The following is a 12,177-nucleotide window of genomic DNA, read 5'->3' as shown; positions in this document are numbered from 1 at the left end:
GACCCTGGAGCCCGGGGCCGGGTGCGAAGGCCCAGAGCCCATGAGAAGGTGCGCCTGGGTGTGCAGTGGAGGGCTGCAGTACTGCGAGCGGCTCCGACCTCCTTAGCCTGCTCTGCCCTCAAGACCCTCACACGTTCTTGGGGGGGTTTCTGTATTTCCTTTTACAAATGAAACAAGGTGGCAACAGGATGGGGTGAGGGAAGGGAGGGCGGGCAGGATGGGGCCTATTTACAGGGGGCCTGGAGTGAGCGTGAGGCCGGGAGTTGGGGGGACGTGGGCAGGGAGGGGGCACCTTGGCAGAGCCATGTCTTCCTATGTCATCGGTGGCCGCCCCAGGAGGCGGGTCCTGGGATCCACTCTGCCCCCAGAGCCCCAGCAGTCCACAGCAGCACCCAGGAGCTCCTCCTCCCCGCAGGCTGTGTTAAGTGGAGTGCGGCTCTCGGCTGGGGCCCTGCTCCCGGCCTGAGTCCCGATCCTTGGCCTCTGAGGATGCAGAGCCGCTGGAGCTATGGCTGCGGCCCGACTGCCGGCAGGCGGCGCTCAGCTCCTGCAGCCGCTCGGGCGTGGGCCCCCACTTGGCGAAGCCGGGCTCGTTCTGCAGGAAGAGCACGGCCGTGTTGTGGACGGCCTTGTAGTGCATTTCCTCCCTGCGGGCAAAAGCGGTGGCTCAAGGCAGGGCCTGGCCGGGTGAGCCCAGCCCGGCCCCCCCGCCCCGGCCCCCCAGCACCCACTTCTTGCAGACGTGCTGGGAGCCGCTGCGGTACTCATGCTCGAAGGCAGGCAGAACCAGCTGGTGGCGCTTGAAGCGGCTCTGCTCCATGCGGGTGAGCGCTGGGGTTGGGGGCTCCCGCCACTCGGGGATGAACACGATGAAGGACAGGGGCTCTGGCGAGCTCTCAAGCAGTTTCTGTGGGAAGGGTCCCAGGGAGGGTATCGGCGGCTTGCACTCCAGGCCACTGGCCCTCTGGCTTGCCAGCCAAGCTCCCACACCCAGTCACACACCCACCTCGAAGTGAGAGACCATGGCGTCCATGAGCTCCTCGCAGAAGGGAGGGTTGGCTTCAAAGGAACCGCTCAGCGGGGAGAAGTCTAGGCAGGGCCTGGGGGAAGAGGCGAGCGTGTAGGTCCCACCAGGACCCAGCCCCTCCACCAAAAACAGGTGCCACCCCCACCACAGGCAGCCCTTTGGAGAAAGGGCTCTGGTCAGGCCAGAGGCCAAGGGCCGCCGTTGGTTTGTCCTGGGACAAGAGGTGACCCACTAGGTTGAATGGCTGAGGACAGAGAGGCTCAGGCTTGGGGGCCAAGTCCACGGAGTTGGTTAGGGGAGGAGGTGGGGCCCAAACCCAGTGGTGACCAGGCTGCCCTCCCGCTGGCCTGGCTGCCTCCGTGCCCACCCATCCACTCACTGTGGGACCCGGTGCTCTGCCTCCCGACCCAGGCTAGTTTACTGAGCGCCACTGGCTGGGTCGGGGCTGGCACAGATTCCCAGACCTGCAGCAGCGCGTCCACGGCCACAGGGCTCGTGACGGGGGAGGCAGGGACTCCACCCGAAACTGGCTAGGCCTGAAGCCCCCCAGCATTGGGAAGCAGCTGACCCAGGCGGGCTCTGTAACCGCCCAGGCCTGAAGCCCCCCAGCATTGGGAAGCAGCTGACCCAGGCGGGCTCTGTAACCGCTCAGGCTCGAAGCCCCCCAGCACTGGGAAGCAGCTGACCCTGGTGGGCAATGTAACCGCCCAGGCCTGAAGCCCCCCAGCATCGGGAAGCAGCTGACCCCGGTGGGCTGGGTGCTCTGGAGGACGCTACCCAGGCAGGAGGCCCAGCAGCATGGGGCGCTCACCCGCGGGAGCCGAAGTAGCCGTCTGTGTCGGGAAAGGCGGAGCAGTACTGACGGAAGTAGCAGTTGAGGGGCGAGGCGAAGCACTCGAAGCTGACTCCAAAGAGTCGGTGCAGTGCCTCGAAGACGTGCACTGGCAGCGAGCCCTGCAGGCCTGTGCCCTCGTAGAGACCCACGCCGAACATCATCTGCGGAGCGGCTGGCTCAGCCTCGGGCGGCCTCCCCGCCCTCCGGGTCAGCCCGCCCCCAGCCGCCCCGGCCAGTACCTGGTACCGGCGGAGCAGACACCAGACCCGGGGCAGGAATCTCTCGAAGGCGGAGTCATCGATGCAGCTGTAGCGGTAAAGGAGCCACTGGCGGGCAGAAAGCAGTGGGCTTCAACTGCAGCCCGCCCACCGCCCCGCAGCAGACTCCAGCTGAGGGCTGGCCCACGCTCCCTCCTGGGGCCGCCTCCCACCGTGGCTCTTACCAGCTTGCTGAAGTAGTTGCGGCTGACCTTGACCATCTCGCCCTTGTAGCGGACGCAGACCATGCTGTTCTCCACGTGCATCTCCACGCTGGGCACGGGGGGGGCGGGCACAGCCAGCCGCACTGGGTAGCAGTACACCAGGCGGGGCTCCACCTCAGGCGCCTCCACCTCCTCTGCGGGCAGAAGCGCAGGGAGGGCCGTCACCCTGACAGCCCTGGGCCCACCCAGGGTCAGGCACTTCCCACGAGCGTCCCAGTGACCCGGAGAGGTAAGTCCCATCCCAGGGAGGAGTGAACTGCAGCTCAGGGAAGTGATGTGACGTGGAAGTCGCTCAGTCGTGCCCGACTCTTTGCGACCCATGGACTCTACAGTCCATGTAACTCTCCAGGCCACAATACTGGAGTGGGGCGCCTTTCCCTTCTCCAGAGGATCTTCCCAACCCAGGGACTGAACCCAGGTCTCCCGCACTGCAGCGGATTCTTTACCAGCTGAGCCACAAGGGAAGCCCAACAGCAGCTCAAATAGTTCAGTAACTGAGGAGACAGCTAGGCAACCGGCAGGAGCAAGAAGCGGGGGTCCACATCAACACGCTCTGAACCCACTCAGGCCACCATGCCCTGGAGCGTGGTGGGCAAGCTGGGGTTTGCTGCCATGGAGAAGTATGAGAACTACACTGCCTGCCTGTAACAGTCACGAGACTGCGTGGGGCTCTTCTGGGGCCCAGCACTTGGAGGTCCCCAAATCTTCACATGCTCCTGTGGCTAGGTATCACCCCTCAGTGGGGCTTACAGAGGACGGATGTGAAGGCAGGCCACCCACCTCTCTCCCTGTCTCTCTCGCACCTCCGGCCCTCCCTTTCTCACCACTTCTGTTTCCCAGAGGGCGTGGAAACCCCAGAGCCAAAGGTCACAGCAGGTCCCACTGCTGGGAGAAACGGGCCTCCCCAAACCAGTCCGTGGCCTTGAAACTCAGCCTTGCTTGTCCCTTCTGTACCACCTGGTGCCCTACCTGGGATGTTGCTTTCCTTGAGGATGGCAAGGTGCTTCTCTCGGATCCGTCTGGCGTACTCCAGGGAGATGTGGTAGACCTTGCTGCAGATGCCTTCCACAGAGTCCTTGGCTGCGGCCGAGACGTGGGGGCCACACTGCCTCCGCAGGTGTTCCAGGCGGTCCTGGGGGAGAGAGACTCCTCGTCAGGCTCCGAGGGCTGGCGCAGGAGGGCTGTCAGATCCCAACTGTCCTCGTCCTGAAACAGGCTCTGCTTACTGGCTGTGTCACTTGGACAAATCCCTTGGCATCACTGAATCTTATTCCTCAACAGTTAAGGGAACACAAAATACTTACCTAACGAGGCAGTTTGAATATTAAATGCAGTCATTCCCATTAAGGATTTGCCACGCCCTTGGAATACAGTTACATATCTAATAAAAGCCAGCACTTACTGCTGGGGTTACACTAGGGCAAATCTCTTGATACTTGCTGGGGACACAGACAAACCAGGCATAATCCCTGCTTACAAGGCATCTGCAGTTTATGGGGAGAATGGCTGTTGTAAAACAGGGGCGCTCTGGGCACTGCAGATTTGGATTTGAGCCTTCAGCGATTTGTAAGGTTAACTGTAGGCCTTTGTAATTACGCTGAATTGCACATGTCAAAGTGATGGGTGAAAACGAGTCACTCTTGCTAGTGAGGTCACCTACCTTTATCACTCTCTACGTGTCAAGTACACAGTTACTATCGTGAAGTGCGAAACCTTGTCTCTTGTGAAAAATGGTCCTGAAAAGAAAGCCCATTGCTAGTGCTGGTGGAGAGTTGAAGAGTGATGGGTTTGGGCCAGAAAACAAAATTGTTTTGGACTCGTTAAAGTGGGTGGTTAAATCTGGTGGTAGCTCTGAACTGCAGTAGGGCCACACACACCAAGCAAAGGCAGTCTGTCCATCTGTTTTCCAAAAATCTAAAGGGAGGTACTGAACATTCATTAAGTTGAAAAGGCCCCTACTTATGGTGTGTGGCCAAGCACAGGATTCCAGTAAGAACTGTAACAGAAGTGTTCTTTGGGAGAAAGCCAGGAGCTCAGAGAAACAGCTCCACAGACATGAGTTGGGGGCCTGATGAGTGTCAAAGGTCGGCCAAATGCACAGGAGGCGGCTGCTGTGGGGGCCCGCCTGGCCTCAGCAGGCAGAGTGGGCTTCTTGGAAGCAGTGGCCTTCCACCCAAGGCTGCTCACCATGTAGTCCTCCTTGGAGGCAGAGTGGTCCTTCCGCAGCCAGCTGAAGGTATCCTCCACATTCCACTTGACCACCTTCCTGCTGTCAGGAGACGCACTCCTGCCAGTTGAGGGCGCATAAAAAGGGGCCGCTGTTAGCACCCGCTGGCCCCTCCTTCCTTCTCCCATTCCACTGCCACTTGCACTTGGGCATCCACACCCAGGGTGACGGTGCAACCCTTGCTGTCTGAGGGAGCAGGCCCCACTCCGGCCACCAAGCGTCATGACCGGGCCCCGGGGGTGGCCAGAAGGCCCAGGCCCTCCCCTCACGCTGGCCGGAGCCCGGTCACACTGGGTCAGGAGACAAGAGCCAAACAAACCTGGACTCGATGAGCCGCCTGGCCGCCTCTGCGTACTTGAAGAGCAGACGCTTGGCCTCCTCCCGGAACTTGATTCGGGATAACCTGGGTCAGAGAGCAGGGAGAGCGAGCCTGCCTACCCTGGCCTGGGCACACACACCAAGAGGCTGGGGTCGGCGGGCCTGGCCGGGGGCCGTACCTGATGGGAATGTCATTCATGATTTCGCGAAACATGGAAGGTGACACCACCGGTTCACAGTTGCTTGGCAACAAGGGGTCAGAGCCTTTGTCCACGACCTTGCGCTCCAGCATCCAGCGGTTGAAGGATTCCCGGGGGGGCTCAATGCCTGTGGGACAGGACAGCAGATCAAAGTCCGGATTCAGTGAGCCGGCTCCACGGGGCGGCACCGGAGGAGTGGTGTGGGCACCAGAGGTGCCACAGTAAACAAGGGACAGCCCCCGCTATGTCAGGAGCTCGGTCCCAGGCAGCATCTCCCGAAGGGTATTCTGAGAACTGCTAGTTCCATAAACGGCACAAGGGGTAACAACGAGGGGATGGATGGATTCCATATCTCAGCCAAGTTCAAGCAGGCTTATTTATTAATAAAAGCTACAGTTTACTAAGCACTTAACTCCCTGGAGTAACTGTGTGAGGGGTAGGAGCTCGGCTTTTTATGCCCTTTAACAGATACATAAAAAGGCTGCAAACAGTGCCTGGCAGATAGCAAGCACTGCCAAGTGTTAATGACTGTTTTTTGTTGTTCGGGTGTTGCTAATGCTAGGTAGGCACCCTTATATAGGCACTGTTACTACTGCTACCTTACAGGTGAGAAAACTCGAGTGCAGAGAGGTTGTTCAATAAGCCCAGAGTCACAGAGCAGCAGTTACTGGAGCTGGGACCCCTCCAGAACACAGGCGCAGCCCCCGGGCTCCATGGTGCCACTCCCCAAGCCCCAGTGGCCAAGCCCCAGCTCCAGCTCATGGTGGGCGCACACAAGACAGGTGGGCCCGGGAGGCAGTACCCTCTCGCTGCTGGCACAGCTCCCGGTAGTGCTGCCGGAGCTTCAGGATGAGCTGGGAGCGGAGCAGCTCCACCTCGGGGTGTGGAGGCAGCACCTCCGAAGGCCCCCGGTGCTTGATGACCGCGTTGGTCTGAATGTCCAGATCCCAGTACACCCTGGGGGCACAGACAGAGCAATGAGGAGGTGGACGCCCTGCCTGTTCCCCCCTCGGCACCCCCCCAACACACACAGTCCTGGGCAAGCCAGCCATCCAGGATGGGCAGAGCAAGGACTCACTCTGTGGGTCGGAGGAGAGCTGCCTGCTGTTTATCTTCAGGGGACGTGCCCCAGATCTTCAGTGTTGGGGTTCCTGGGATGCTGGGGGAGCTGGGGACTGATGGGCCCATGGGCGTCATGGGGATTTCAATCTGGAGCAAGAATCAGAGGTCTGAGGTCAGGGGAGCTGGCTGGGCTCCACCACTGCGAGCCCCACCTCCCGACTGACTGCCAATGCCCAGGGCACAGGGGCCCTGCCCGCTGCCTGCCCACCCCGGTCTGCCTACACTCACCTTGGGCTTCTTCACGCCATTGCCACTGGGCTGCTCTTCCGAGAGCTGCCGCTTTCGGGGCTTGTTCTCAGCCAGGGGTGTTTCCACCAGGCTTGAGTCTTGGGGCAGGGGGGTCGCGTTCAGCCCTAAAGGGTCCGACTGGTGGAGGGAGACCAGCATTGCTGCAACCAGGGCCGGTGGCTTAAGAGCCCCAGTACTGCGAGTCCCGCCCCCGCCCCTCCTCCTCCTCGGAGAAGAGCACAGGGGCTGGGGTGCATCACCAGCACAGCTTTGCCCCTGCAACCGTGCGCCCCAGGCCAGGGCCTTCTAAGGTGGGCCCTGCTGGGCCCTGCTGAGCCCTGCCTCGCCTCTGGAAGCGTGATTTAAGGGGTCAATGCATGTGACCAGTTTAAAATGACACCTGGCAAAAGAACCAGAATGGGGGCATTCCCTGGCGGTCCAGTGGCTAGAACTCTGTGCTTTCACTGCTGAGGGTGAGGGTTTGATCTTGTCTGGGAACTAAAGATCCTGCACGCTGAACAGCACAGCCAGAAAGAACCAGAACGACAGGAATGAAGGGGAAACTTAAACACTTGGAGCTCCTGTGGTGACACTGAGAGGATGACTGTGACGGTGGGCAGGGTGCAAGTCCTGCTCTGCCTCTTACTGCCTTGAGGTCTTGGGCCAGTCCCTTCCCCTCTCGGAGCCTCAGTGTCTTCATCTGCAAAATGGGATTGGACTGCCCAGAAAACAAAGTCCCCAAGTGACAGGGACCCAGACAGACGGCCTGCACCCCACACGTCATCACGTCAACACGGGCTCCCAGACAGTGCTGCTCACCGCTTCCCACTTTCACTCAGCTAACCTCACCTTACACGCTGGTTCTCCAGGGAGCCTTCCCTGTACCCCCCCTTCCCTAGACCCGCTCGGCACCCCTGCTGGGCTATGACCCTGTTCTTCCTGCAGGTGCTACACTGTAATCCCGGGCACCCCCAGCAGGCAAGGGCAGGACCAGATCCACCTTGCTCACGACCACATCCCAGGCACAGTGCCCAACGTGCAACCTAAGTTCAACACCACCCACTCACAGAATCATCCTCCTGTGTCAGACAGTCTCTGCTACTGGAGGACAGCTTCCAGGCGGCCAGAACTGTGTGTCTGTCCTGCTGGGCACTGTGTCCCCTGGCCCTGACACAGTGCCAGGTGAGTTACCAGCTGCTCAGGGTACATTTGGGGAAGGCCCAGATGCCAGAAGCTGCTGAGACACCCCCCCCCCACCGCCGCCGGCCCCATCCCGAGGCTGGCACTCACAATCACGTCGTGCTGGCCAAGCACGGGCATCTCCCACAGGGACTGGTTGGTGAATCGGTTGAAGTAGTAGGGACGGTTCTCCCTTCGGCTCCAGCACTTCTCCCAGCCTGCGTGCACCAGCTCCTCTGCAAACAAGCACGGAACCCAGCCAGGGTCACGGCTGCTCCTGGGCACCCTGCCGACCCCACTGCCCTGCCCCTCCCCGGTACCTGGGAGGTCCTGCACCAGGCGGATGGGCTTTGGAGAACAGGGCTGGCTCTGACTGGAGGTGCTGGGGGAGTGACTCAACAAGGATGCTTCCTCCCGGGGGCTGCCGTGATTCTCATTGGCCATCTCAGCACCCACACCGGACCTGCCACACAGAGGACTGAAAGGTGTCAGGGCCAGCAGCACGTGGAGGTCAATCACCCCCACCCCGCTCCCTACAACTGCACCCGAATTACAATCCACCAAGGGCCCCAGTGACCACCTACACGTGTGAAGCCGATCCAGCCCCATAGTGGAGGGCCAGCCTGCCGCCACAGGAGCCCTCAGGCCTAAGTTGCTGTTCCCTCAACTGTCAAATGGGGGCGCTCCTGATGCTCTTTTGGCCTGGAATACTCTTTCCCCATCTATGTCTCTGCCTGGCTTACCACTAGGTCCTCCATCCTCCAGGAACCCTTCCTTGGTTCCCTTCCCCAGGCTAGGCGGTCAGAGCCCCTCCCTAGGATTGTAGCACTCAAATCCTCTGGTCCGTCAACTCAGTTTGCCCCCCTCCATTAGACTGTCAGAACTCCCAGGCCTCGGAAGTGGATCCAGTTTGGCTCTCTGGCGCTCAGCATGGTACCAAGGACCAGCAGAGCTGTATTCATTCTGCCAATGTTTACAAAGCACCAAGAGTGGCAGACAAGATGAAACAGGGTCTGCGCCTGAGGAAGTTGTTCCCATAAGCAGCAGCAGTAACTGCTCCTCTTCCCTTTTCCTACCCAGTAAAATCTAACTGGAACACAGCCCAGCGCAGGAAAGCCTCGAATTAGATGCCTCCTCCTAACTACAGAGCAGGAAGGTATCTGCTGCTAAAAGAACCAGGAAGGCTGGAAGGAACACCGAGTTCAGTCCTTCATAATCCCCAGGTGAAAATTTACTTTAAACACCCACAGGAGGGTCAGCTCCTTCCGATTAGCATTCCCTATTACCCCACCCAAAGCACACTGGCACAAGCCTCAATGGCCAAAGTGGTTCCCAACCTGGTTGTCAGACTCCTAGGGGGGCCGCTGAGTTCAGGCTGACGCTCCGAAAGTTTCAGTGTCATAACACCCAAAAGAAATCAAACGTTTACCCACAAAAAGACCCCAAAGGCATAGTTAAACACTGGTTTTTCTCTGCTGCTGAAATTGTTATCAATTCACTGTGGTTGCATTGATTATTTCATAATGATCAGAAGCTCTGATGTTGACAACAGCATAGCAATCATTGGGTGGTGGTTTTTATTGTACATTCAGTCATAGACATCACTGTTAATTTGGAAAAGGCAAAGTGGTCACTTCATCTGTATGGTTTGGCAGATAAAAATGCAGGTAGCAAGAGAACACACAACAAAAGGGGGCCAGGATAACAAAAAGGCTTGGAACCACTGACCAAGGGAAGCTGCCTTGGTTCTCTGGGGAAAAGGGTGCCCTGTGCCTCAGGGCTGACCCCCAGGTCTCAAGGCTGAATAAGGTCCCTCTTTCTCTCACCCTCTGGGGTCTGCAACGCTAGCATGAGAGGGTTTTCTTCTCCGGCCAGATGGACCCCCACGTCACCGGGTCCCACAGAGGCAGTGGGAGGGGTGCCTGCAGGAAAGCACAGCGCAGGAGGATGGGCTGGTCAGCAGTGGAGCGGACGGGGGCCCAGGGGATTCCTTGCATCAGCAACTGCAGAGCAAAGAGAAGAAAAGAGTCGCAGACCTATGAAATGCTGTACAACAGGACAATGGCACGGGAGGCAAAGAGAGAGCACGTTGGGAGCGCCCAGGACAGGGCAGGACACACTGCGGGAGACATGGGGATTCAGGGGATGAAAACAGCATTTCTCAAGCTTCCCAACAACCAACAGGTTCACCTTGACGGACGTGCAGCCCACACAGTCCCCCAGGGCCGAGCTGAGGAGGGCCCTGAGCCTGCTTCAATGCTCTGCTCTGACGGTTGTCACATTTTTAATAAATATTTAACAAAGGGCCTGTGCTTTCATTTGGACACTTGACGCCACAAATTGTAACCTGGTCTGGCCAACCACAGTACTGAGACTAAAGTAAACAAACATACATATCACAGATGAGGGGTGGGCACGGCCCCAAGCCACCTAGAGTGAGTGAAAAAACATTTCTTTGAATCAGGTCTTTAATTCTAAAGACAATAAAACATGCAAATGCATTAAACAACAGAGCGTGTTCACCTTTATTGAAATATTTTTCCTCGAGCAATACTGTGTGATACTGGTGCACCAGGTAGGTTAACTATGCAGAGAAGGAACAAGCAGTTTAGTGGCCTCACCGTTTAGTGAGGCCGAACCGTGACACAGCAGTGTTTCCGAAACGAGCTGTGCATCACAAACACCAGGGAACTTGTTTAAAAAACCCTCAGATTCCTGTCCGTCACTCCACATCGTAGAGAAACGGGGAGAGGAGGTACACAAGTATCCGTATTTTTCACACCCCCCCCCAAGAGTGGGGTTGGGAAACCGGATGACTAATTTTCTCACTTTATACCACTTCAAACCTTCACCAATTTTGTTATGATTAAAAAGCTTTTTAATTTCCCAGGTGATCTGGATACAGCAGGTCGGTGGCTAAAACACCAGCTCTGGGTTTGGACAGACCCCGGTTCCACACGCTTCTGCCATTTTCCGACTTCTAACAAGAATCATTCGGCCTCTACGGTCTCAATGCGTAGAGCCTAGAACATTGTACACTCTCAGTAGCAAATAACTGCTATTACTAAAAGAACGTTTTTATTTATCCTGTGGCTTCCCGACCCCCACGCATACCGCAGTTCAACAGTGCCCAGCAGCTTAAGGATAAACTGTTATCTGCGCAACCAGAAGAACCCACCAGAAGGAAAAAATAAAAAAGACTACGACTCCAGGACTGGAGGAGGATGGGGCGGGATCATTCAGCAACGCACCAATCAAAATCCTCCGACCCAGTAGGGCGGAGTCAAAGGGTTCCCGAAGTGCGCAGGCGCGGGAGGCGCGCGAAGGAGGGGGTGGGCCGACTCCCAGCGCGCGCGCACTTCCCCCCTACCCTCCAGCGGGGGCGGGCTGTTTGGCGCGCGCGCGCCGGCCCATCTCCTGGGCTCCGCCCCCCGCCCCGCCGCGCGCTCCCGCCCCCGGGCTGAGGCGACTCAGAGTCGGAGCCCGACACAAAGGCGGTGGCGGCGGCAGCAGCGGAGGGGCCCTAGAGGCCGCTCCGCCCGCGCTCTCCGGACCCAGCTCGCTCATCCAGGTCACCGGCTCGGCCGCCCACCCGCGGGCCTAAGATGGCGGCGGCGGCAGAGACAGGACAAGCGGTAGCCCGGAGCGGAAAGCGCCGGAGGGGCCACCGCCGCCTGGCTTCGGAACCCCAGACCCTGGCGCGGCTCGCGGCGGGACCATGGCTTCCTGGGGCTCTTACCTGCCCGCAGCGGACTCGAGGGGACGCGGTTACACGTTCTGCTCGACCGCCCGTTTTGCCGCCTCCGCCTCGCCCTCCCCAACGCCGCTGCCGCCATCTTGTGTCCCGGGCCGGGACTCCGCGCTGCGCATGCGCTGGTACCGCCTCTGAGGGACTCTGCCGCTGCCGCGCCGCCATCTTGAGTGTGGCAGGACCGGCTGGCTCCTTAGACCCCGCTTGCTTTGGGCCCCCTCCCTTTCTCCCTCGTCCTTCCCTGCTGCTCCAGACGGGTCTAAGGGGCGGGAGGCAGCTTTGCTGGCCCTGGGGTGTGGACTGAGGAGCGAACCCACAAGCACGCTCCCTGCCTCAGTTTCCCCTGCAAGCACACCCGCCCTGAGTAAGGGTTGGGGGGGGGGGGGGGGGACGGTTTCCCCTAGGATTTGGGTGGGCGGTGCGGCTGCAAGGTCGAACTGAGTATGCGCACCAGGGGGCGCGGGGCGGGTTTGAAACCTGCGGGGACTCGGCTCAGACGCCCACCCGGGGGCGGAGTCCTGGTGACGTAAATTCTGGATGCTCGGAGGACCTGGGTCCTAGCTCCCGGGCAGCTCGGCCACTTTGCGGCAGTCGCTTGTCCTCTGGACGTGAGTCCAGGATGTTTTCCAACCACGTCTCGTATGCAGGCTGCGTGCACATCGAACTTTCTCCCCTGATGAGGCTGCACAAGTTCTAAGAACTTAGTAGAAGAAATTCAAATAATCCCTGAGAGACTTAGAATAAAGATGGTTTTTGCCAAAGTTGGAAAATTGTAGTAAACTAAATGCATCAGAGGACTTTTCCAACAC

General features: G+C 59.0%; 1 protein-coding gene across 3 annotated transcripts; it reads right to left on the bottom strand.

Annotated features, from left to right (window-relative positions):
- Nucleotides 1-194: 194 nt before the first annotated feature.
- Nucleotides 195-11,453, bottom strand: PCIF1 (phosphorylated CTD interacting factor 1). Of its 3 annotated transcripts, XM_068987237.1 has the most exons (17): nt 11,357-11,453; nt 9,444-9,620; nt 7,938-8,080; nt 7,729-7,853; nt 6,439-6,576; nt 6,167-6,297; nt 5,891-6,045; nt 5,068-5,215; nt 4,890-4,973; nt 4,531-4,630; nt 3,313-3,475; nt 2,305-2,477; nt 2,102-2,188; nt 1,839-2,023; nt 1,007-1,100; nt 732-907; nt 195-647 (listed from the first exon to the last, which is right to left on the bottom strand). In XM_068987237.1, the coding sequence occupies exons 3-17, from the start codon at nt 8,059-8,061 to the stop codon at nt 422-424; spliced, it is 2,109 nt and encodes a 702-aa protein (XP_068843338.1). In that variant the 5' UTR covers nt 8,062-8,080; nt 9,444-9,620; nt 11,357-11,453; the 3' UTR covers nt 195-421. The 3 variants fall into 3 exon arrangements, with proteins under 3 accessions (XP_068843338.1, XP_068843337.1, XP_068843335.1); XM_068987236.1 differs by having other exon boundaries at nt 1,839-2,188; nt 7,938-8,095; XM_068987234.1 differs by having other exon boundaries at nt 1,839-2,188.
- Between the last annotated feature and the right edge of the window lie 724 nt (nt 11,454-12,177).

This window comes from Capricornis sumatraensis, chromosome 15 (genome assembly GCF_032405125.1).
Source record: "Capricornis sumatraensis isolate serow.1 chromosome 15, serow.2, whole genome shotgun sequence".
NCBI lineage: Eukaryota > Metazoa > Chordata > Mammalia > Artiodactyla > Bovidae > Capricornis > Capricornis sumatraensis.
The sequence above is the reverse complement of the archived record's forward strand: the minus strand, read 5'-3'. Positions and strand labels throughout refer to the sequence as shown.